The 25,065-nt window shown below is 39.8% G+C and overlaps 1 protein-coding gene across 1 annotated transcript in view; it reads right to left on the reverse strand.

The window, feature by feature from the left end:
• Positions 1-244: 244 nt before the first annotated feature.
• The window catches only part of gdap2 (ganglioside induced differentiation associated protein 2), a 28,859-nt gene continuing 4,038 nt past the window's right edge, over positions 245-25,065 (reverse strand). Inside the window, exons 6-15 of the mRNA XM_079822384.1 lie at positions 24,708-24,796; positions 24,508-24,584; positions 24,071-24,230; positions 16,942-17,092; positions 16,307-16,383; positions 15,078-15,154; positions 14,013-14,152; positions 12,523-12,577; positions 11,375-11,518; positions 245-1,325 (exon numbers count right to left, since the gene is read on the reverse strand). Coding sequence (XP_079678510.1) covers positions 1,284-1,325; positions 11,375-11,518; positions 12,523-12,577; positions 14,013-14,152; positions 15,078-15,154; positions 16,307-16,383; positions 16,942-17,092; positions 24,071-24,230; positions 24,508-24,584; positions 24,708-24,796 — 1,012 coding nt within the window. The 3' untranslated portion in view covers positions 245-1,283. The remainder of the gene's footprint in view (positions 1,326-11,374; positions 11,519-12,522; positions 12,578-14,012; positions 14,153-15,077; positions 15,155-16,306; positions 16,384-16,941; positions 17,093-24,070; positions 24,231-24,507; positions 24,585-24,707; positions 24,797-25,065) is intronic.

Here is a 25,065-nt window from a genome sequence, read left to right on the forward strand (position 1 = left end):
TCTGTTGGGTCTGCGTTTTACATAGATACATTTTAAGGATAAGATTTTGCTTCAATTCTCGAGGAAACAGGAGTCCCCCCAGCGTATGCTACGCAATACGAGTGATTCTCTCGAAAGAGAACAAAAAGGTTGCTTTTATTTGAAACTCATTTTTGTATTTGAAACATAAGGGCTTTTAATCTGAAAATAAACAGATCATGCATTTTACGGAAACTAATTCAATAAAGACACCCAAACAAAGATTATTGATAACAACAAATATTGATATTCCATTTATTCAAATAGTACTCTCTTCATAATCATGATTCATACATCACACTTAATTTAAAATGGTACAAAATGTAGCACATTAATCACTGAAATGCTACAGTAACGGCTGACTAAAACAAACCAGAATTAATAGTAGCAGACAGCGTCTGCAGTATCTACAATTACCTATTTACAGTGCTTCACTTTGAGAACAGCTCTCAGGCTATGAGATTCCTTTGGTCATGCATGCATGTAAATCAGCTTCACCAAATAAAATACAAACTGACACACTAGGGTTTTTAGTGTACCTCAGGTGAACCCACCAGAACACTGATGTACCATATTGACAGGAACAGAAGAAAAGTACAGTTATTATTTGGGTAACTGAAATCTCAACAGGCCAACCTGGATTTATAGCTTCACAAAATCTTTCTGACATCACATCCGGACAAGGACAAGAATCTGTAGTGGTGATGTTTGTTTAATACCTCAGATAAAGCCATAAAAAGTGCTTGCGACTGAAAAAAAAAAGCTTGAGATAAAAGCAAAAAGCTGCTCCTTCTGGTGACTGTGTAGACATGAAATTATGCTACAAACCTGTTTCGATGGCAAAATATGAGAAATTAAAACCAGATTTTTTTTCTACCATTTCCAGCCATTATTCACGCAGGCACTGGTATGTGTTTCACATTGGTACAAAATATTGGTTTCATATGTCTGTTATGCACATTTGTCTCTTCATCCACACCACACATACCTTGTCCAAGAACAGCTTCGGTCAGGCCAGAGGTTCCTTCAATGACATTTGGGTTCGGAACAAGTCTGTGGCACCTTCAGCAGGTTTCACAGCAGGTTGTGTTTATACAGCATTATTGATCAACAGTCTTTCACTGTCAGACAAAATGTAGCCAGTCAGGATCGGCAGAGAAGCACTTTTGACTGCGTCCATCTTGAGTTCACGTCAAGAGTCGGGGTTATCGGGTTGAGTCTCGGCCCAATGAAAAGAGGCTGGGTGCTGGGTTTATCTGACACCATCACAGGCCTGAGGACTGAGCCATGTAATGGGGGCTGTTAACCTGGAAGAGCAGAGAGGATATTCCTGAGCACAGTCAAATAAAGATAAACAGTAGTAAAGGTTACATTTGGTCATGGAATGGCTGAGAGTCACTGATGTGCTCCAAAAAGCCAGAAAGCTAATTGTCAAGAGTTCCCTTATAACCACAGCATAAGCCAAAGACACACCTACATCCTAGAGAACCTGTCGGCACAAATATGAAGATAGATTTAAATACAGCTGCACTGTACATCAAACCCAAGAGGTTGTATTTACCATAGAAATACAAATATTCAGTAGGTAAATATTTAGGCAAGTATTTGATAAGGGTTGTGGTTTCTAGGATATACTGGAGAAGAACGCATGTAAGGATTCCAATAGCCAAATGAGCACTTGGGGAAAGTGATGTGCTGGGAATTAATGAGCGTCTGTTCCTACTGTATGTCTCGCAGCACAGCAGATGATTCACTACCTGAAGCTGTGAGGTCAATCTAGCAGAAGTGCTTTAGGCCTTCAGGTCAAATGAATGCAAAAGGAGATTATGCAAAGAGCACAGGAATTTCAACGCAGAGAGGAGATGTGTGATTTTAGCACAAATGAGGAGGTTGTTGGAGCGTTTGTGTTTTCTTCGGCTCCAGAATCGCTCAGCGTAGGGTTTTTCTCACTTTTGAGAATGTGATTTTGTACTTTTGACAAATCACAAATGAAATTATGCAGCAATTTATACTTTTTTAGGTAATCGAATCTGATTTATTAATACGATTCACACACACAAAAGAAAAATCTTGCCTTATTTTAATTTGACAAAATTAACGTATTCTAAAATAAAAACCTAAAAAAGTGTTTTTGTTTGTTTCATCAGAACATGCAAAAAGTGCTTTCCCCTGGTTTTAAGTGGAAATGAAGCAGTCACTCAAGATTAATTTCCACTTTAATAAAAAAAATATATAAACATGATTAATGTGACCATTTTAAAGAAAAGAGGATGTTTTGTTATAGATTTAGAGCCAGGGCTTTGCCAACTTGCAATACCACAGCGTGTGCCGTCACGGTGTTGGTTTGCTCCATTGGCCAGTGAAGTAACATAAGCATTTCTTTACCTTACAACAGTCCTTTCAAATTAGTCTCTACCTCAAATTCATCTTCCTCAATTCAAAACATGCATGTGTTAAAAAAAAAAAAAGTGTAAAGAAATACTTATATTATTTCACTGGCCAATGGATCAAACCAACACAGTGACGTCACACACTTTTGTACTGCAAGATGGCGGCACCCTTGCTCCAAAAGCTATAACAATACATCCGCTTTTCTTTAAAATGGTCACATTAATCATGTTTGTTATATAGTTTTTGAAAGTGGAAATCAGTTTACTAAATAATGTAAACATGACGTACTGCTTCATTTCAACTTTAAGCTAGTCCCAGACTAACTGAAAGTAACTTGCACTGGCATATCTTAAAATGTCTACAATTGTTTTGTCTCAAGATGTAAACTAGTATTTTTTTTTTTTCTAAAAAAATATTTATAAAAAATACTTAAATGCCCTAATTGAACTGAGGCCTAATCCTGGATTAATCTGTGAAACCGGCCACAATGCCAATTTAAGTCCTTTCATTAAACAATAGTAGGTTAAACTGAAGTTTTTTTTTGTTTTTGTTTTTTGTGGTGGTTGACTTAAGACATGTTTTGGAATGCAAGTGCTGCATTGCACATTTTCAATAAGTTATTTCGGTAACACTTTACAATAAGGTTCATTCGTTAACATTAGTTAACTACATTAGTTAACATGGACTAATAATGAACTGCACTTATAAAGCATTTATTTATCTTTGTTAATGTTAATATCAACATTTACTAATACTTTATTAAAATCGTGTTAACATTAGTTAATGCACTGTGAACTAACATGAACAAACCATGAACAGCTGGATTTTTATTAACTAAAGTTAACAAAGACATTTGCTTAATACATTAACTAATGAAACCTTATTGTAAAGTGTTACCGTTATTTCTGTATGTGGTCAAATAAGGAATGAGACGGCTCTATGTATGTAGCTCTATAACAAAGTAGGCTCTTCTCCTGCCTTCTTCAGAAATCATGTCGAGGCCTAACGAAAAATTTTTAGCATCGGAGCCAATCAGCACAAACAATTGGTAACACTTTACAATAAGGTCCTATTTATCAATGTTAGTTAATGCATTAACTAACATTTACAAATGTATTGCTCATTAAAACAATTATACATCTTTGTTAACGTTAGATAATACAAATATAACGGCTTGTTCATGTCTCAGGTCCATTAAATATTATTCAGAAATACAAAAAAGGTGCACTAATCCAAAACAATGGATGAAAAAAGAAAATAGAGGTCCAAACACTGAAATTGGAAAACACAAGTTTATTTACCAAGCAGTGCAACATTTTGACCAGTCTGACCTTCAATTTCATGTGCCTGATGAAGAGTTGACTGGTCGAAACTTTGCACCTACTCTGTAGCTGCAATTTATTCTAATCTATTGTCCAATAAATAATATTAACAGATACAACTTGTGATTGAAATGCTGAAATTAACATCAACTAACAATGAAAAATATTTCTAAAGAATTTCTTAATCAAAGGGGTTCAAAAACCCCTTATGATGACAAAAAAAAGGAGGACCGGTACGGCGCAGCCGGGGCCCCACCCTGGAGCCAGGCCTGGGGTTGGGGCTCGTATGCGAGCGCCTGGTGGCAGGGCCTTCCCCCACGGGGTCCGGCCGGGCTCAGCCCAAAGGAGCGATGTGGGGACACCTTCCCGTGGGCCCACCACTCACAGGAGGGACTGTAAGGGGCCGGTGCAGAGAAAATCGGGCAGCAGTCGAAGGCAGGAGCCTAGACAACCCGATCCCTGGACACGGAAACTGGCTCTTGGGACATGGAATGTCACCTCACTGGCGGGGAAGGAGCCTGAGATTGTGCGTGAGGTTGAGAGGTTCCGACTAGAGATAGTTGGAATCACCTCTATGCACGGCTTGGGCTCTGGAACCACACTCCTCGAGAGAGGATGGACTCTTCACCACTCCGGAGTTGCCCATGGTGAGAGGCGGCGGGCTGGTGTGGGTTTGCTTATAGCCCCCCAGCTCTGCCGCCATGTGTTGGAGTTTACCCCGGTGAATGAAAGGGTCGTTTCCCTGCGGCTTCGGCTCAGGGATAGGTCTCTCACTGTTGTTTGTGCCTACGGGCCGAACGGCAGTGCAGAGTACCCGGCCTTCTTGGTGTCCCTGGGAGGGGTGCTGGAAAGTGCTCCGACTGGGGACTCCGTCGTTCTACTGGGGGACTTCAACGCCCACGTGGGCAATGACAGTGACACCTGGAGGGGCGTGATTGGGAGGAACGGCCCCCCTGATCTGAACCCGAGTGGTGTTCAGTTATTGGACTTCTGTACTAGTTACGGTTTGTCCATAACGAACACCATGTTCAAGCATAAGAGTGTCCATCAGTGCATATGGCACCAGGACACTCTAGGTCGTAGGTCAATGATCGACTTTGTGGTCGTTTCATCTGACCTGCGGCCGTATGTCTTGGACACTCGGGTGAAGAGAGGGGCGGAGCTGTCAACTGAACACCACCTGGTGGTGAGTTGGGTCCGATGGCGGGGGAGGAAGCTGGACAGACTCGGTAGACCCAAGCGTACTGTAAGGGTCTGCTGGGAACGTTTGGCCGAGCCCCCTGTCAGAGAGATCTTCAACTCCCACCTCCGGCAGAACTTCGACCGGATCCCGAGGAAGGCTGGAGATATTGAGTCCGAATGGACCATGTTCTCCACCTCCATTGTCAAAGCGGCCGCTCGGAGCTGTGGCCGTAAGGTCTCCGGTGCATGTCGAGGCGGCAATCCCCGAACCGGGTGGTGGACACCGGAAGTAAGGGATGCCGTCAAGCTGAAGAAGGAGTCCTATCGGGCCTGGTTGGCTTGTGGGACTCCTGAGGCAGCTGACACGTACCGCAGGCTAAGCGGACTGCAGCCCGGGTGGTTGTGGAGGCAAAAACTCGGGCCTGGAAGGAGTTCGGTGAGGCCATGGAAAAGGACTATCGGCTGGCCTCGAAGAGATTCTGGCAAACCATCCGGCGCCTCAGGAGGGGGAAGCAGTGCCCTACCAACGCTGTTTACAGTGGTGATGGGCGGCTGTTGACCTCAACTGGGGATGTCGTCGGACGGTGGAAGGAATACTTCGAGGATCTCCTCAATCCCGCCATCACACTTCTCAGCCTCCCTGGGAAAGTCTATGCCAGGGTACTGGAGAGGAGAATACGGCCGATAGTAGAACCTCGGATTCAGGAGGAACAGTCTGGTTTTCGTCCGTGGTACACTGGACCAGCTCTATACCCTCTACAGGGTGCTGGAGGGTTCATGGGAGTTTGCCCAACCAGTCCACATGTGTTTTGTGGATTTGGAGAAGGCATTCGACTGTGTCCCTCGCGGCATCCTGTGGAGGGTGCTCGGGGAGTATGGGGTCCGGGGTCCTTTGCTAAGGGCTGTCCGGTCCCTGTACGACCGAAGCAGGAGTTTGGCCCGCATTGCCGGCAGTAAGTCAGACTTGTTCCCGGTGCATGTTGGACTCCGGCAGGGTTGCCCTTTGTCGCCGGTTCTGTTCATAATTTTTATGGACAGAATTTCTAGGCGCAGCCAGGGGCCGGAGGGTGTCAGGTTTGGGGACCACGCGGTTTCGTCTCTGCTCTTTGCGGATGACATTGTCGTGTTGCCCCCTTCTAACCAGGACCTTCAGCATGCACTGGGACGGTTTGCAGCCGAGTGTGAAGCGGCTGGGATGAGGATCAGCACCTCCAAATCCGAGGCCCTGGTCCTCAGTCGGAAAAGGGTGGTTTGCCCACTTCAGGTTGGTGGAGAGTTCCTGCCTCAAGTGGAGGAGTTCAAGTATCTAGGGGTCTTGTTCACGAGTGAGGGGAGGATGGAACGGGAGATTGACAGACGGATCGGTGCAGCTTCTGCAGTATTGTGGTCGATGTACCGGTCTGTTGTGGTGAAGAAAGAGCTAAGCCGTAAGGCGAAGCTCTCGATTTACCGGTCAATCTACGTTCCTACTCTCACCTATGGTCATGAGCTTTGGGTGAACAGGCGGCCGAAATGAGCTTTCTCCGCAGGGTGGCTGGGCGCTCCCTTAGAGATGGGGTGAGAAGCTCAGTCACTCGGGAGGAACTCGGAGTAGAGCCGCTGCTCCTCCACATCGAGAGGGGTCAGCTGAGGTGGCTCGGGCATCTGTTCCGGATGCCTCCTGAACCCCTTCCCGGGAAGGTGTTTCGGGCATGTCCAACCGGGAGGAGGCCCCGGGGAAGACCAAGGACACGCTGGAGGGACTATGTCTTCCGGCTGGCCTGGGAACGCCTTGGTGTACCCCCGGAAGAGCTAGAGGAAGTGTCTAGGGAGAGGGAAGTCTGGGCATCTCTGCTTAGACTGCTGCCCCCGCGACCCGGCCCTGGATAAAGCGGAAGAAGATGGATGGATGGATTCTTAATCTTAGTTCATGTTAACTAATGTATTTACCAAAGTGTTAAAAGTGTTGTCTGTCTGATTGATTGATTATAATCATTCATTTTAACTATAAAAATAACTGTAATACAATTATTTACAAGTATTTTGTAATTACAAGACTTTTGTAATTTGATTATGTAATACAGATTACATAGCCCGTTACTACCCAACACAGTAAAGAGGTGAGAGTCAAAAGTAAAAACCCTTCAGGGGCCTTTCAATGCTTTATGGAAAGTTGACTGGGTTATTTGAGGTGACTGTGGCTGGACTTTCCATGGCACTGCATCTATTCATATGGGCAGATAGAGAAAAAGCAGAGTGAAATTGGCATTAAAAGCTAGCTCATTCTGCCATTTCCCCTTCTGCTCATTAACTTCCTGGGTAATCAAAGAATGACAGGAAACACTTGAGCAAGGTAGTCCAGGAGTGAATCCAAGGCTAAGGCGTGGAGACCAAAAAACACATGCTATCCTGAATTAAAATAAGGGCAGACGCATTAAGAGAAAATGGGTTTATCCATTCAAGTGACCAACACATTCATTCATAAATGGCCATGAAAAATCCCTAAAGAAAATAACCTCTAAAAAGTCTCCAAAGTCACAGTTTCCAGAAAAAGTTAAAACACAATAATCCAAATGAGTCTACAAGTAAAACTGTATTTCAGAGGAAAGCTGTAAAGACTTTGGTTTCAACAGAAACATGGAATATTCCCTATTGGGCTACATATCTAAGGGATCCTGATACAGATGATTTTTGTGGAATCATCTGAAGATCTAAAGTTTGAATGGACTTCAATATTTACCCACATAGGAAGCGCATAGGGATGAAAACTAAAATCAGACATATTTATTAAAGCTTGCATTTTTCACCCAAAAAGTCAGAGTTTGTGTTAACATACTACACTGTAAAAAAAAATTCAGCTCTCCAACTGAAAATTTTCTAGTGACCGATCACATCTAAATTTTTCAGTTGGCCAAATTGAATTTCTGTGAATTAATGCAATTTAATTCAATTAAAATTCAAGAAATTCAATTTGGCAAACTGAAAAATTGGGTGTGATCGGTCACTAGAAAACTTTCAATTGGAGACCTGATTTTGTTTTACAGTGTAAAGCGCAAGTACAAAACGTCTTTCATACAAATCAAATACACACACAGCCTGCAGGAAAAACATTTTTTCCTAATCAAGTCTGTGCGTCTGCACTCTTGCTCAGCGAGCACATAAATACAGGGCGACATGCACCTGGCACGAGAAAGACCATCCATTTAACGCATTAGTGGCATGATCGATTCTTCACAGCTGCCTCACCTTTGTGTCTTCCTTCCCATTTTCATTTACTTTTAATCCACTGCCCTTTAAACCCAGGAACAAAACAAAAGGACAAAAACAGCATCTAAAATATAGAATGGAAAAATCCTATATGACCACACAGTAATATATAATTTAGCTTTTCAGATGGCCTTTCTACTCTTAGAGTCACATAACTTTAAATAAGATATGCGTGTCTAAAATAAAATAAATAATAAAATAAGATATTAAAATAAAAGAAAAATATAATCTAAGAAAAGAAAAGAAAAATAAACCAGTGCAGAGAAGATGAAACCGCAAAACTAAGAGCTAAGGAATGACAATGAAAAATCAGCTAAATAATGAGTCTAGTCCAGATGGGTCCAATCACTGCATGGATATGGTCTGCCATTAGCTCTGACAAATCTTTTTATTACATTAGTGTGAGCAATTTGCTTGGATTCAACAGTGAGGTAACAAAAGTAATGCAAATTTTCAGACGGACCACAATGTTAAAAACATGCTAAGTGACACGTTATAATAGTAATGAGATTCTGCATTGCCAGACGACTACAGCCATAATTTGTCTTCTCATATTCCAAAGTAACTAACAGAATTTTTGTTTCCACGCTTCCTTAAATATGTCAACCGTTCCCACATAAGACGTTGAGGAGTAATCTTAAGAAATAAAATGTGATCCTTTGTGTTCCTTTGAGTCGGAGCGAGCGGCAGCACAGCACGCAGGCGGCTGAGTTTCTCATGGCTGAGGCCTCTTTCAGTCTGAAGGGAAAGACTTTCCTCCACCCATACTTAGGGACTTATTTTAGCATCTCCTTTCCACAAGCCAAAAGCAAACCATTTCAAAACAAAAAAGGACCTCATTAAGGCCTAAAAAAAAGTAAATATTTTTATATAGCAGCTTCACCAAAAATAAAACTGTGCAAAAGGCTGCATTTAAAGAACAGGTCATACAGGGAAACGTGTTTAAAGTATTTGCATAAAATTGCGTCTAAAATGGGTCACAAGTTGTACTCTTCAATTACCTTAAGCACTGAGAAAATCTTTTACATGTTTAATGAGTAATTTTCCTAAAGATGCGTTTAAAAACATTACAGATGCAACTTTTTTGACGTTGCACTGACCTTTATAAGCTCACTGTATTTAGTAGTATTGGATATTGTATTTGTTTTGTATATCTGTGGAGAAGCATTCAAGTATAGATTTCATTGCACTTGTGCATAGGGCAATTCAAATGCAAAAACAGAGAAATGAAGAAGCCTTCATGGAGGTTCTACATGTATTTTCTCAAACTGAAACAACCCATGATCCCTGGATGATTGCTGATGTGAGACTGTGGGGAGAATTTGTATTATGGAGAAGATCCGGTTCTCTGCAAAAGTTGCCGAAGACTTATAATAAAACATCATAAGAACTCTCGTAAATATATAGTTGATCCTAAAAATAATAATAATAATAATAATAATAATTGATCCAGGATGACACTAGTCACTTTTTTAACAAGCAATGAACACTGGGATGGACACTTTCACTTGAATTCATGAATACATAATTCAGACTGGTTTCATGAACCAGATTAAATTATTATTTAAAAAGATATGGTTGGTTTGACTTAAAAAGGTATCCCTGAAGGGGAAAACATTCCTGAGATAAGGTATTTATTTAAGAGCATTGAAACAAACGTCCTAACCGTCACCCTTACCCAAGAGTTTACACCAAGCTTTTTGCAATAGTTTCTGGCAAAACGTGACAACGAAGTGGTTGGTAGAGTTACAAAACCTCCCACAATAAACAATGTAACAGACCACTGACTTTTAAACCAGTTTAACATTTACTAAACTATACAGCTGTACTACAATATCCTGACGGACAACACAGCTGTCCTATACGAGTGTACGCACACCGGCGGCGTCCAGCTACGACACCAGAGGATGCTCAAAATCCTGCTGCACCACTCACATGGTTTTCCATTCAATTACATTATATTTGCCTGTATGGTGCTTCGATTAACTGATTTTGGCTTCTTGAATTTAAGCACAAAAGTACAGAATAATGCGCCCGTTTTTTTCCAGTTCCAACAATTCGATTTTTTTTTAAAATAGTGCTTGGTAGAGCTGCACGATTCTGGATAAACTGAGGATCACAATTTTTTTGTTTAAAATAAAGATCACGATTCTGAACAGACAACTAAACAAAATAACATGTAATGTACTTTATGAATTCATTTGATTTAAAAAAAAACTTTTTTAAAATAAATTATTCAATAACTCCTGCATAAAGACTTCACTTATTTAATTACTGGATGAATTAGCATTTTTGAACAAATCTCTTGAATGAATGATTCCATGACTAATATATTTTTAACCGTCACTTGTCACCACCTACTGGTGTAACAATGTCATTGACACAATCTTTATTTGAAGCGTCAAGTTGGTGATTTACACTATTTTGTTTGCTACCATAGACATTAGTGTTTGAATCCTAACTATAAACTTTTAGCCCAGTACTTTAATGAGACAGTGGTTGAAAAGACTGTTTGAAAAGCTGTTACACATGGAAACTCTCTCTGGATCACCAGCACCAATGCAGATTTGAATGTTCCGCTGTGATCGTACTTGTCAAAGGTGTAATAGACAGAGCTGAATCGTTGTCATTTAGGATTAAGTTTGCGTCAGTGTTTGAACCGAGATCACAATATCTTAATGATTAATCGTGCAGCTCTAGAAAAAACCCCACATACAATACCATGTATATACAACCGTTACCCTAGTATGAGAGGATTAAGGGTTAATCACTCTTGCCCAAGGAGTTGACCTTAGCACTACGGATGGAAGGAGCGTGCCACTGTTCCTTTCACAAGCTACCACAATGCAGATGGGTCTCAAACATAATTAAATTTCAGTCTGTTCCTCACACAAAGCTATTATATAGCTTCAGAAGACATAAATACACAAGTCGTACAGACCACTTCTATGGTGCTTCATACTCGTTGTAATTTCAAGGAAGAGAGTAACCAAATTCAAATGTCCCTTTAGAGTTCAAGAGAAGAAAGTAATGCAGGTTTTGAATAACATAGTCAATAAATGTTGACCGAATTTAATACAGATTAAATACAGAAAGAATTAGTAAAGGTCAGGTTATGCATACAACTCTTTTTCTTTGGTAATTGGTAATTATCCATCCTCAAATGGGCAATTGTAGTGTGGTAAAGGGTGTGTGTGAAAGGACTGAAGACTCACTCGTGTGTCATACTCCAGAACAAAAGGAGGGATGTCGATCTGCTCAGGAAGGATGCAGGTGAAGAGCTGCTGCAGGTTCTCTATGTGATGGACTTTCTCTTTAAGGCCTGATACACTAAAAGTCATGAAGAACCATGTAGAGACCTGATGGGAATCACAAACAAAAGCCTTAGATGGACAGAGATGGAACTTTCCATGAAAAGGGTACAAAATAGGACTTTAAACACTTTTTCCCCTTATTCTCATGTGCAACAAATGAGCAGTTACAAGCATTGCTTAACCAGCAGAAAAGGTTAATTGTCAGTCTCAGGAGGTCAAACTACAAGCATTTATTTAATTATTTATATATGGGGTTTGCAATTTTGTTTTGCTCACCAAGGGTTTATTTGTTTTATGATTTTTGTATGATTTGTTGATGAATAGAAAGACAGCATTTATTTGAAAAGCAAATCTTTTGTAACATAATTTTGAATCATTTATCTCACTTAATACATTTTTCCTCAAATGTAACAGGAAAATGACAGACAATACACCTGTTTACGGACAATTTAAAATGGAAAACTACAAAATTGGTGAAGTTGTGCAAAAAAAAAATTCATTGCCACGTTCAAACTCTGCATCTCCTGCTGTTGCTGTAGTCATTTTCAGCATTTCCTCCAATGACTCATCCATAACGTTTGAACACATTTCACACCTGGGATTGTAACAAGGCTCGAGCATTTTGCTGACTGAAATGGATGCATTTTAAAACGAACAATTATCTGACACTTAATTGCAGAGGTTCCTCTACATTTGGAGTGCACAAAGCATAATTGTTGAATAATTTCACAAATGAAAGCAACGCCTGGCAGAGGCAACGTGCTCGCATGAGCACTTCAATTACCTGAATAGGTTCTGTGGAACACTATGGAACACTTAATGCGGACACATTATGAATCTCAATGTGGTCTCAGAGATGCTTTTCAACTTATTCAGTTACACAGGCGCATACACAGTCTTTCTTAGTCAATGCGAAACATGTGGAGCTGACCGCCATGAATCAGACCATAGGCCCGTACAAGCTCGGAAAGAAAAGCTCAAAACGAGATGAACATCTAGTGCTGCCTTTAATGGACTTGCATGCAAGTTGATTAATTGATTATGTTTACCTTGGAGCGGAACGTCGGGTGAACGAAGTAGAAAGCCCTCAGGTTTTTCTTAAACCTGAAAACACAAAGGAAAACCTGGCTTTAGAAACATTATCAACACATCCAACCAATTACTTTTTTCACAAATAGTGAATTCCTCTGGCGCACTGGGCTTTGAACGGATTATTGCCTTAACCAAAAAAATAAACCCATTAGAAAGAGAGCTAAAGTGCATTTTTTAGGAACAAGTCAAAGTTGGTGAATCAGGTCCAGCAGGGCAGCCACATCCAAGCCGCACGCTGTTGTCCAAAACACACAGATGAATAGAGATATGGACGGCCAGAAGCGGAGGGGTGTTCTTCAACCTTTCCCACGATGGACACGGCCCATCCTGTCCAAAACCCATGAGCAGGGGGGTCATAGGGAGTGATAGCAAGCACAGATTATCGGAGCTATAAACATGGCTGTGATTGCTTACAGAACCTCATCACTCTTTCTCGGGATGATGTCTGTAAAACACTTTCTTAAAGATCAATATATTGTAATGGTAAATAATACAATGATGACCTGCTCTGCTCTGCTGATACCTTATAATAAATGACACGAGTCAAACTGGCCTGGCTCTCAGAGTTATGAGTCACACTGATCTCCATGATGTGCGGAAAGTGTGAGGGACTGGAGCTGGAGAACATTTCTGCTTTTTATTTCAAGACTGTGGTTTCCTCTGCCTGCATGCTGAGAGTGTCCCCCCGAATAAATGACGAATGCCTGACCTACCAATCACCTCCCACGGTTTTGACTTTCAACAAAGCCTCGAACTCCTCTGCTAAGCCAGGAAAACAGCAATCATGAGGTCTGTTCGACTAGGAGAACAATAGCCATTCCATGGTGCTACATCCATGCAAGTATTTGTAGGCTTCTGAGGGTAGTTTGCCGATGTTCTCAATTCGATTGGTGAGAGAACATCAAGACCTCATATTTACAAGGTGTCAAAGTCACTGCAAATCGCTCTCAGTGTTCTAACTTTGATAACCAGAAACCCCCTCAAAATTTCCCAAAGCGCAAAATTCAAAATATTTCACTTTCCTTAGTGGAACCAGCACCAACTTAGAGTGATACTTCAGAGAAGCAGCAGGTAAAACAGAGGAAACATGACTCAGCAGTGTGTGGATTTACTTCACACTTCCTTCCAAGCTTGTAATAACCTAGAAAAGGGTTGAGCTTCTGTGTATAAATCTTCATGACATTTATCGAACAAGAAGCCCAATACATGTGGTGTTTTTGGGTTCGACGAGACAGTACTGTTTGGCACAAGAAGCTCATAAAAACAAAAGTTACCAAGCCAGTATTTATATGAAACTGTGATTAGCTTTTCCATGGGAGTCTGTGAGTTATGGTTTGAAAGAATACCAAAAATTGTGTCATTTCATCTCGAAAACATTGTAAGGTCGTAGAGAGCAGGAAATGTGGGTGGTTTGTAGTATCTATAATGGAACAGAAATAACTCTTACTTGGCGTCCACAATGTCATATAGCTTCTTGAGAAAATCCGTGTCCAGGTGGTTGTGTTCGCCGGTGAGTGTGTGAAAATACACCATCACATACTCCTTCACTGTGATATGATCCATCACATGGATGAAATACAGCAAAGCCTAACACACAAACACACACGTTAAATTAGAAATGTAAATGGGGACATCGCATAGATTTCCATTGTGTTTATATAGTAATAAATACTAAGCTATAACCTAACCCTAATCCACATCATTAAACAGACAACTTTCTGCATTTTTTCACCCAATTCGTCCATTTTTAAACAAACGAGGACATCCTCAGAAGGTTTTGGCAGATTTAGCTAATTTCTGGCTTTTTGTTAGATTTACCTCACTTTTGTCCCTAAAATATGGTTATGTAATACGCATAGTATAAACAGAGGCATAGCCTATCAATGTAAAGAAACTGACACAGTATAATTTGGAACGTCAAATGTAAAATAAACTGTTACAATAATTTTGTCAGATTCAGCAACAAAAATTCCATGTTCACAAGATTTACTTTAAGTAAAAGTTGAAACTTTACTTTAACAGTTCAGTTGAAAATTAAAATGCAGTCAACATTTACTCAACTAAATGTCGTTCCAATTTCTCCTTTAGTGTTCCACAGAAAAGAATCATACAGGTCTGATATGTGTGCGAGTAAACAAAGACAGGATTTTAAGTTTTCAGTGAACTAACCCTTTAAATAAACATTTTAAACAGTGCAATCGATTTTTTCAAATTTGCATTTACAGTGTAGTTAATATTTACTTAATCAATCTTTTTTTTTTTTTAAAGAGGAGGGGGGGGGTACAGTTTTCTAAATGCAGATCTCAAAAAGAGTTCTTAATTCTAAACAGTTTACATCTAAATAAATACCTTAACCATTTGCATATATATAACCATCAGCATTTGTTGCTAAATCTGGCAAAATGTGTAACAGTAGGTGCACTGTAAGATATCCTCAATACAGGGAAATTGTTTTTTCCCCCTGCCATACACAGAACATGACAAATGGAAGTATGAGAATTTTCACTTTTACCTTCTCCATATCAATAAGTGTAACTGGAATATTCCTGCCGACAATAACCATGACCGTCCTACCACACATATCTACACCTGAAAATGAGAAAAATGCATCATGATAAATCTATATTATGGAAGGATGTTTTCTCACAGCCATTATAAAAGGTACCTGAGTCCCTAACCCTAATTGAGCCTTAAAGGCTAGGCAGATGGTCAGGAGGGACAAAGCTCCTTAGTTTGTTCCCTCTGCTGACAGCATTCTCATATCTGAAGAAATGCGTTAGACATTTCAGCCTCACCCTGTTTAATGAACTCATCCTGCAGAACTGTAAGAGTTAGTTATATTATAGGTATTTCTCATAATAAAGTGTTTTGCACTTTATTATAAGAAACATCTGGATGTGCATAGACAGATGTTTTAATACAGTCCATCCTCACGTGGCAAAGTGAACATGCATGTTGAGGTAAAGCTAGAGAAAGTCTGCCCCCTTTGGGCAAGTAAGTCAGTGTGATTCAGATATTCAGTTATACAAGTAGTATTGCTCTGTGGTTTTCTAAAAAGATGATTAAAGAATAAATTAAAAATGTGATTTTGCAAGACAAACATAATGTGTACAGTATGTGGTAAATTCACATGAAGTTTTGAACTCAGAAAGTCAGCGTTGACACTATCTGAGCTAAGCAACAAAAATAGATTATTATAAATATTTATCAACACAGAAACCGTTACTTTGGTGGTTATTTTTTATTCTGAAATTGTGAAACGAGAGAAATGGATTACAGAACCCCTGATGTTGAGCTCAATGAGGCGGAACAAAGGTTTCCTGCCCAGAGTGCAAACACACAGATGGAGAGAACACAAAGTCCACATGTGCATAAAGATATACAGAGAGACAGCAACACAAAGAGAACAAGTGAACATGTGACCAAACATTAGACCATATCATACTATTACAATAACACGACATACATGAACTAGGCCTGTAAAATGATTAAATATTATAATCAAATTAACTGATCTTCCAATTAACTAACTGTTTTATTTTAAGACTCTGTGTAAGTAAAAATTATTTTTGGGAAAATCCTTTATTATGAAATGTACGTATAGGTCACAGGGCATGTTTAAATGAGTTAATTTATCAAAGCTATTTTTTTGATTAACTGTACTAAAGTTATTGTTAAATTGACAGCTTTACAATTAAAACACACATTATTAAAATACATAAAAGACAATCAAAGACTGACCGGTCTGATATAGTGCTTTTAACGCTGCTATGTCTGAGAGGTCCTCTGCACGAGCTCTGCAAAGCCAGCGGTTATAGCTGTAAAGAAAGACAGCGAAAACGAAGATGTCACAGGTAATTTTCAGTAATGTACAAATAACAAACAGATGAGTATATAGCTCTCTAGTATAAATGCATCTCTAATGAAACATGGCTGACAGTTTAAGGATGCTGTTGGTTCTGCCAAGCTTCCAGGGTCTCAAACATTTGCCATTATAACCAAAGTGTCACCGTAGGTAGTACAGCAAAACTGTGGTGAACGATTAAAAAACGTATTTAAACATAACAACAGGAAGGCTTTTAAAAGCTTCTTACTAGGGGTGGGTAGTACGACCATTTTGAGTAATTTTATATCAGGTTTATCCAGTTTTTTTCTCCTTCATTCAAATAAAAAATTAATCTAAAATGTTTAACACGTTATACAACCCAGCCCTGCAATTTTTTTTTTAAAGGAGGTATCACATTAATTTACAAGAATTGTACATGACTGTCAGTAATTACAGTATTTTGACAGAAACTAATGTGGTAAGTAAGGGGTATCGTTAAATGCGGTAGTTGTAAAAGGCAACATTATAATGCGACAATAAGACATCTTACTTCCTTTGGTGCTGCTTCTGCTGGGCTGCTTCCGAAATTTGGCCCTGAAGGATTAGTTTACGCTGCTTATCCACATCCCCTTCCATACGAGCAAACGCATGACTTCCTACCAGCCCCAGGTCGGATTCTAGTGAATCATCCCCGGAGTCATCTGCAGAAATTAGATTTATATCAGTATTATGAACTTATTAGCATGTATTCGTGCACTACACAAAGTTCTAGATATTACAAGCAAATCAAAACCAATGCGCCATAAAAGTTTGCTGAAGCATAAATGCATTTGGTGTGATAAACAGTTTAAAAAAAAAAGAGAACATTACCAGGTTCAATGAACAATACAATGTGGTACATTCCACCAGACATGGCCTCTCACCCTCAATTAGAGCTGGGAAAGCCAGTGGTGTGTGTGATGTACAGCCAGGCAAAATGTACAAATAATCCTCATCTGTTATTCTTGTTTACATGTGTATGCCAAATCTCTATTATGGGCCAACCTTAGCCATAACTGAACAGACATGAAAAGAAAGTCCAGTCTGAACAACAACAAACTTTTCTCATTTCCTCAGCTCAACCTCATGGTACAGGTCAGTCCACGTTTCTTTAGCCAGAATTGAAAAACCTTTTAACAGAATGGTAGAGGTAAATAAGAGGATCACAGCCAAACAGTCAGCTGCTAACAAACCTACGGTGAGACATCATCAGGACTAAATTAGACACAGATGTCTCCTGAAGATTATCTTTGGCCAGAATCATTACAGCATGTTGAAGCAAAGAATGAGATTCTGTTTTTGTAATGCAACATATGGTCCTTTTATGATCTGCCTCACTGAACAGAGAGCACCAATGCTTGCTTGCTCACCCTAATATGGACTTTGGCTTCAAGCTGAAATTTATTTGGATATCAGGAGCACTTCACCACAATGTGAAATTAAACTTTGTGACAGACAATGATCTAATCAATAATTGAAAATTGTAAACAATTAAATATAAATATACACTCACCTAAAGGATTATTAGGAACACCTGTTCAATTTCTCATTAATGAAATTATCTAACCAACCAATCACATGGCAGTTGCTTCAATACATTTAGGGGTGTGGTCCTGGTCAAGACAATCTCCTGAACTCCAAACTGAATGTCAGAATGGGAAAGAAAGGTGATTTAACCCTTAATCGTCCCTTGGGGTCCAGCTGACCCCAATGGACTTTTCCTCCATTTTTTAAAAGTGTTCCCTTCATCTCAGGGCCATGAGACTGTGACTTTTCCTAAATAATCTATCTAAACATGCACAAAAAATATGGGCTTGATTTGGTTGTTCTAAAGGTGTGTAAAAAAAAAATTTACCACTTTACATTTTTACATTTTTAAAATACATTTTTTTCACTTTTTTTGTCAAAAAAAATAAACTAAATCCAGTATAAATCTGAAAATTTCCACATTTATATCAAGGTCTGGTCCTAGAGCATAAACACAAAGTAGAACGAACTTTCTATCTCATACACACACACATACACACACACACACACGTGTGTGACTGCAACAGAGAGTATTTTTTATTGAAATTGGCAAATAAAATCAACAAAACTGGCATAAATCTGAAAGATTTTCATACATAAATGAAGTACTAATACTAGAGCACAAATGCAATATGGAACAAGCATGTTCACTCACACACACACACACACACACACACACACACACACACACACACACACACACACACACACACACACACACACACACACACACACACACACACACACACACACACACACACACACACACACACACACACACACACACACACACACACACACACACACACACACACACACACACACAGGTGTCTGGAGCATTTTTTTGGATTTTGGCAATGAATGGGAAAATGTAAAAAAATGCTTTTTTTCACTTTATTTGTAAAAAAAAATCAACTAAATCCAGTATAAATCTGAAAATGTCTACATTTATATCAAGATCTGGTCCTAGAGCATAAACACAAAGTGGAACGAACTTTCTGTCTCATGCACACACGCACACAAATGTGTGTGACTGCAACAGAGAGCATTTTTATAGAAACTGGCAAATAAAATCAACAAAACTGGCATAAATCTGAAAAAATTCCATACATAAATGAAGGACAAATACTAGAGCACAAATGCAAAATGGAACAATCATGAGAAAGAGAGGGAAAAGGGCAAATAAAAGAAAGATTAAAGGCAGCTTAACTTTTGCATAACTCCCCTATGGACCTCTATTGGATAATGTGGTAATTGCACTCTTTCTCTTTAACTATAATTCCTAAAGTTTTTCCACAAACCTACAGATGGCGGTATTCTATCCCTAACACAGAGCAATGTCCAAAAACGATTTATATTTAAGAGCATCATTCAAGTGATTTTTTCATAAAAAAATAAATTTTAAAGAGCCAATTTAAGATATAGTTAAGTATTTGTGCAGTAAATAGGTAAAAAACTACCAAATACCCACAAAAACACAGCATAAATGTATAGTTGAGAAGTAAATAAAAAAAATTATATATAGTTTTCCATGTAAAAAAATTATATTTCCTTATGCAATCGCTCCGTAAAAGTCTGGGGTCTATCTGATTATAAACGTAAACCCTACTTGAGGGACGATTAAGGGTTAAGCAATTTTGAGCGTGGCATGGTTGTTGGTGCCAGACGGGCCGGTCTGAGTATTTCACAATCTGCTCAGTTACTGGGATTTTCACGCACAACCATTTCTAGGGTTTACAAAGAATGGTGTGAAAAGGAAAAAACATCCAGTATGCGGCAGTCCTGTGGGCGAAAATGCCTTGTTGATGCTAGAGGTCAGAGGAGAATGGGCCGACTGATTCAAGCTGATAGAAGAGCGACTTTGACTGAAATAACCACTCGTTACAACCGAGGTATGCAGCAAAGCATTTGTGAAGCCACAACACGCACAACCTTGAGGCGGATGGGCTACAACAGCAGAAGACCTCACCGGGTACAACTCATCTCCACTACAAATAGGAAAAAGAGGCTACAATTTGCACAAGCTCACCAAAATTGGACAGTTGAAGACTGGAAAAATGTTGCCTGGTCTGATGAGTCTCGATTTCTGTTGAGATATTCAGATGGTAGAGTCAGAATTTGACGTAAACAGAATGAGAACATGGATCCATCATGCCTTGTTACCACTGTGCAGGCTGGTGGTGGTGGTGTAATGGTGGGATGTTATCTTGGCACACTTTAGGCCCCTTAGTGCCAATTGGGCATCGTTTAAATGCCACAGCCTACCTGAGCATTGTTTCTGACCATATCCATCCCTTTATGACCACCATGTACCTATCCTCTGATGGCTACTTCCAGCAGGATAATGCACCATGTCACAAAGCTTGAATCATTTCAAATTGGTTTTCTTCTGTACTAAAATAGCCCCCACAGTAACCAGATCTCAACCCAATAGAGCATCTTTGGGATGTGGTGGAACGGGAGCTTCGTGCCCTGGATGTGCATCCCACAAATCTGCAAGATGCTATCCTATCAATATGGGCCAACATTTCTAAAGAATGCTTTCAGCACCTTGTTGAATCAATGCCACGTAGAATTAAGGCAGTTCTGAAGGCGAAAGGGGGTCAAACACAGTATTAGTATGGTGTTCCTATTAATCCTTTAGGTGAGTGTATCAATAGCACTAAGGAAAGGAAGATGAAAAATACGTTTTTTTAAAGAGAATTGGACTACAGTGTAATACCATGGTAAATGAAGAAAGCAATGAATACCATGGCATTACCATCACTGCTTCATGGTATACAGCACAGCTTTTATACAAAGCGTAAAGACAGGAAAAATTAAATGAGCATTAAGGGAACCTGGCAGAAAAAGAAAACCTGGAGAAAGCAGATTAGGCAAGTGTGTGGTTTGAGGCATGCTTTGAGACCTCTACATGGCTTCATAGACTAATCCATAAGAGCTGGGCTGCATTAGTGAAGGCCAAGTCACCTGCTGTCTTTAATATTACTCTAAGAATGACAAGCAGACCTGCATCACAATGCTGAAAGGGCATGTATGAGGACAAGAGTTTGAAGAGATCAGCCAGATCAGAGAAAGGGTGGGTTACGAACATTAAAAATGTGTCCTTTAATGTCTTTCAGAAACACTGTATAGGAACAAACACTTCATATCCTCATAAAAATTTTTTTTTAAAAACTCAGCAGGGGTTTGGTCCAACCCAAGATAGAAATAATAAGTAACAGGACATTTAGAAAATAAATCATAATAAAACAGATGTGACAAAGTTTAGTAGCTGTACTGCACATCATCTGCTTTAGAAAGGGCCCACCACTGAACCTTGTTGGATTCTATTCTCAAGTATGTCGAGTAAGGGGCTTAATCTATGGGTCAGGGTCCTGATCACCATGTGGGATTTATTTTGCTATAATGACCAGCTGACTAAGCATCATACCCCTTTTTATACACAGTCACCAAGGAATACCGTTTCCATGAAAGGGTGAACATGGGGTGCTTCTCAATTCTTATTTGTGCATCCTCGTTTCCTTTCCTCGCCTCCTTTCCTCACGTCTTAGCTCCACCCCTTTAGGATGCGAGGGAAGGATGCAAAGAAAAGACATGAGGATGGAGGAATTGAATCAAGTGAAATGATATATCCTCGCTCCCTTTAGCGTTACTTCAAAGCGTTGTCAACACCGCTGGATTTTGTTTGCACGTCGGGATTCTTGAACATTAGAGATAACTATTTATATTGTAATAGTTTCAACCCCTACACAATACCACATTTGTCCATATTTTATTTACTATTACCAGTTATTAATAACAACTAATTATTCCCAGTTATTAACTACTTTTTATTTGTTGTATAGTATGACAGTTTGTTTGTGCTTTGATATAATTCTGCAACTGTCAGTTGTTGTTATTTGACATACATTTGTGTCTTGTACATGTAAACATAATAATAATAATAATGAATAAACTGTGGCAAGATGTGAAGGGGGAGGAGAATTTATACGTTTGTCACGTTTAGTCGATAAAACACTTCCGCAAAGGATACACCCGTGTATCCTCGCTCATGACACCTCAGGAAGCATCCTCACTCCTCGATCCTCGCCTCCTTCGCGGTGCAATTAGAGAATTGAGATGTCCTACAAGATGGCTGAGCTCGGTCGGTTTCCGGGTCATAGGATGGAGGATGGAGAAGCGAGGAAACGAGGAGGGATATTGAGAAGCACCCATGCTCTGCAACAATGCTTAGGTAGGTGGTATGTGTCAATGTAAAATCCACATGGATGGCAGGACCCAAGGTTTCAGAACATTGCCCAAAGCAGAACACTGCGTCCGCCGGCTTGCCTTCTTCCCATAGTGCATCCTGATGCCATGTGTTCCCCAGGTAAGCGTCTCACACACACCAGGCCATCCACGGGATGTAGAAGAAAACGTGATTCATCAGAACAGGCCACCTTCTTCCATTGCTCCGTGGTCCAGTTCTGATGCCCACTGATGGCACATTCGGCAGTGGACAGGGGTCAACATGGGCACCCTGACTGGTCTGTGGCTATGCAGCCCCATACGCAACAAACTGAGATGCACTGTGTATTCTGACACCTTTCATAATCATAAAGTCATAATGTTATGCCTGATGGGTGTATTATAAGGCTATTTATCTAAAATGTACACATTTTTAAAAAATGGTATGTGCGAAGGAAGAGAATGTGGAGTGATGCAAGAGACATTAAACTAACACAGCTTTGTAGGTTGACTGTCTGGAAAAACAGTCATTATACAAAAATAATGGTTTTGTAAATGAATAGTGTGGACCTTTAAAAACATTGTTATATTTCTGTTTGTTTGAGCAACCCAACCAGCCTGAAGCATTGGCTCAACCAATGGTGCGAGTTTAGCGTTGGACTTCATGTCTAGCTGAGCAAAGGCACTTTGAAATACTCATACATTTTCATAAATTCCTTTTGATGACACTAGTGGCACAGAAGGTACACACTTAAAGAGTCATATTAACAAGGAAGTCTGGAAGCTGATGTGCCATTTCAGTATGCAGAGGTAAATTTGGTTAAGCGATAGTGTTTGTTCAGATTAGAACTTGTTGGGATTCCAAATAGCTCAAGCAAACATCCAGAAGAGAGACTGATAAAGCAAATTATTGAATGACCTTAACTTGGAAAGAGCTTATTTAATAGTTCAGTTGGTAACAAGACCTTGGGCTGCCTTTCCATGTCCTGGTTTAAAGCATTCTAAGACAGGCAGGACAGTGCAGAGTTTATTTACATGGGACTTGGCTTATCTGGCCTGTTTGAGTTGGACCAACAGCTCTAGTGAGACTTGATCACCTTAACACAGCTGGCTCACAGTCCACATGATCTAGGCTTGAAATAATGGCAATCCAACAAATATACAAGTTTAATCTCCCACTAACAAATAAATATACACATGTGCTCCGAGTGCTATGGCAAGCAAGTAATCCAAACATACACTAATTCTCATATAGGCATGTTAACATTGGTGCCTATACACGCACACACTTGACTGTAGCTGTGTCCACACTGGGCCTATCTGAGAGCTGGAAGAGTCTGCTATAGTCAGAGCACTTGTGTCGAACGAGATGAATGGCCAGGGAGGAAAAAATGGCTCATTTAACAGCTCTAGATCTGCTACATGCTGTTCATAATCATTAATCTATCACATTATTGGGAGACAATTGTTTTTCCATGCTTTAAATCAAATATATTACTGCAGATGCTTCTCTGCAACAGCTAAAATCTTCTTTATATTACACATTATATTGTTTCTGAGAAATGCATGTCCCTCAGATGAATGCTCTCCAAACGTTTTGGCAAACATTTATTCCTACTGGTTGTTAGGTCATCTGAAGGTGGTATACACTACCATTTAAAAGTTTGGGTCAGTAAGATTTTTTTTCTTTAATGAAATAAATAGTTTTATTCAGCAAGAATGCATTAAAAAGTTACTTTAAATCGTAAATCACATTATTACTTTTGATCAAATATATGCAGCCTTGGTGAGCCGAAGAGACACCAACCTGAAACTTTTGAAGGGTAGCGTATCTACCTGAAAGATATGAAAAGATTCAACTTTGAACAATTATTTGAGCTCACCCTCTAGATTTCCAGGCTTTTCAGCAATGCGGATCTGTCTCTCTGGGACCACAGGCTCCCCCTCAGAATTGCCAATGTCGGCAGGGAGGAGAGGAAGACTGATTCTCTCCTCTTTCTTTGAGCGTGGGTAATACAACGGCATCAACTTCCTGTACACTGGCTGGAAAACAGAATCAATTATAAACACATCCAGGGTCAATCAATCATACATACACGTACTAAACAAGCAGGCACTTGATACAAAAACTTTTTTAGGAGGAACACGTGAATCTCTACTGCATAATGCTGTAGTTTACACTCAGCTAACAGCAGTCTCACCCACAAAAACAACAAAAGTTGGCCTTTATTACGAGAATTTCATAATCAAATGAGAGAGCACAGTTGAGATTTAAAGGATGGAGTCTGTTGCGTAACAGTGAAAATGAAACGGCACACACCTCCTCAACATCCGAAACAGCAAACACCACCGTCTCAAGGTTCTCACCATGGTTCTCCAGAAATCTACGAACAGTCCCTGGAAACATAAATGTGGGGGAAACACATTCTGATGAGATCCCTCTGAATTTATTTAGAAAGGACTGGCCTCACATGTGATGCACTTACTTTATATAACACAAGAGAAGTAAAAGTAAATTACTTAAAGCTATATGTGTGGCGTCCTCCAGTGGATATGCCCTTTTGACCGTGCTGACCACACACAAACCCACAGACACCATGGCATGTTCCCTGCGACATAAACACAATGAACATTCACACAAAAATACGTTTTATTTACTTCAATGATACATGTTTTACAGAAGTCAGTCAGTCAGTAAAACAGTGTTTTCCATATAGTAGCAGACAGCAGTGTCTTTGATGACATGCCGTTTGCATAATCAAGCATTACTGTATTCAACACCTTCTGTTGACTTGACACACACACACACACACACACACACACACACACACACACACACACACACACACACACACACACACACACACACACACACACA

Source organism: Gobio gobio (genome assembly GCF_949357685.1).
Source record: "Gobio gobio genome assembly, chromosome: 7".
NCBI lineage: Eukaryota > Metazoa > Chordata > Actinopteri > Cypriniformes > Gobionidae > Gobio > Gobio gobio.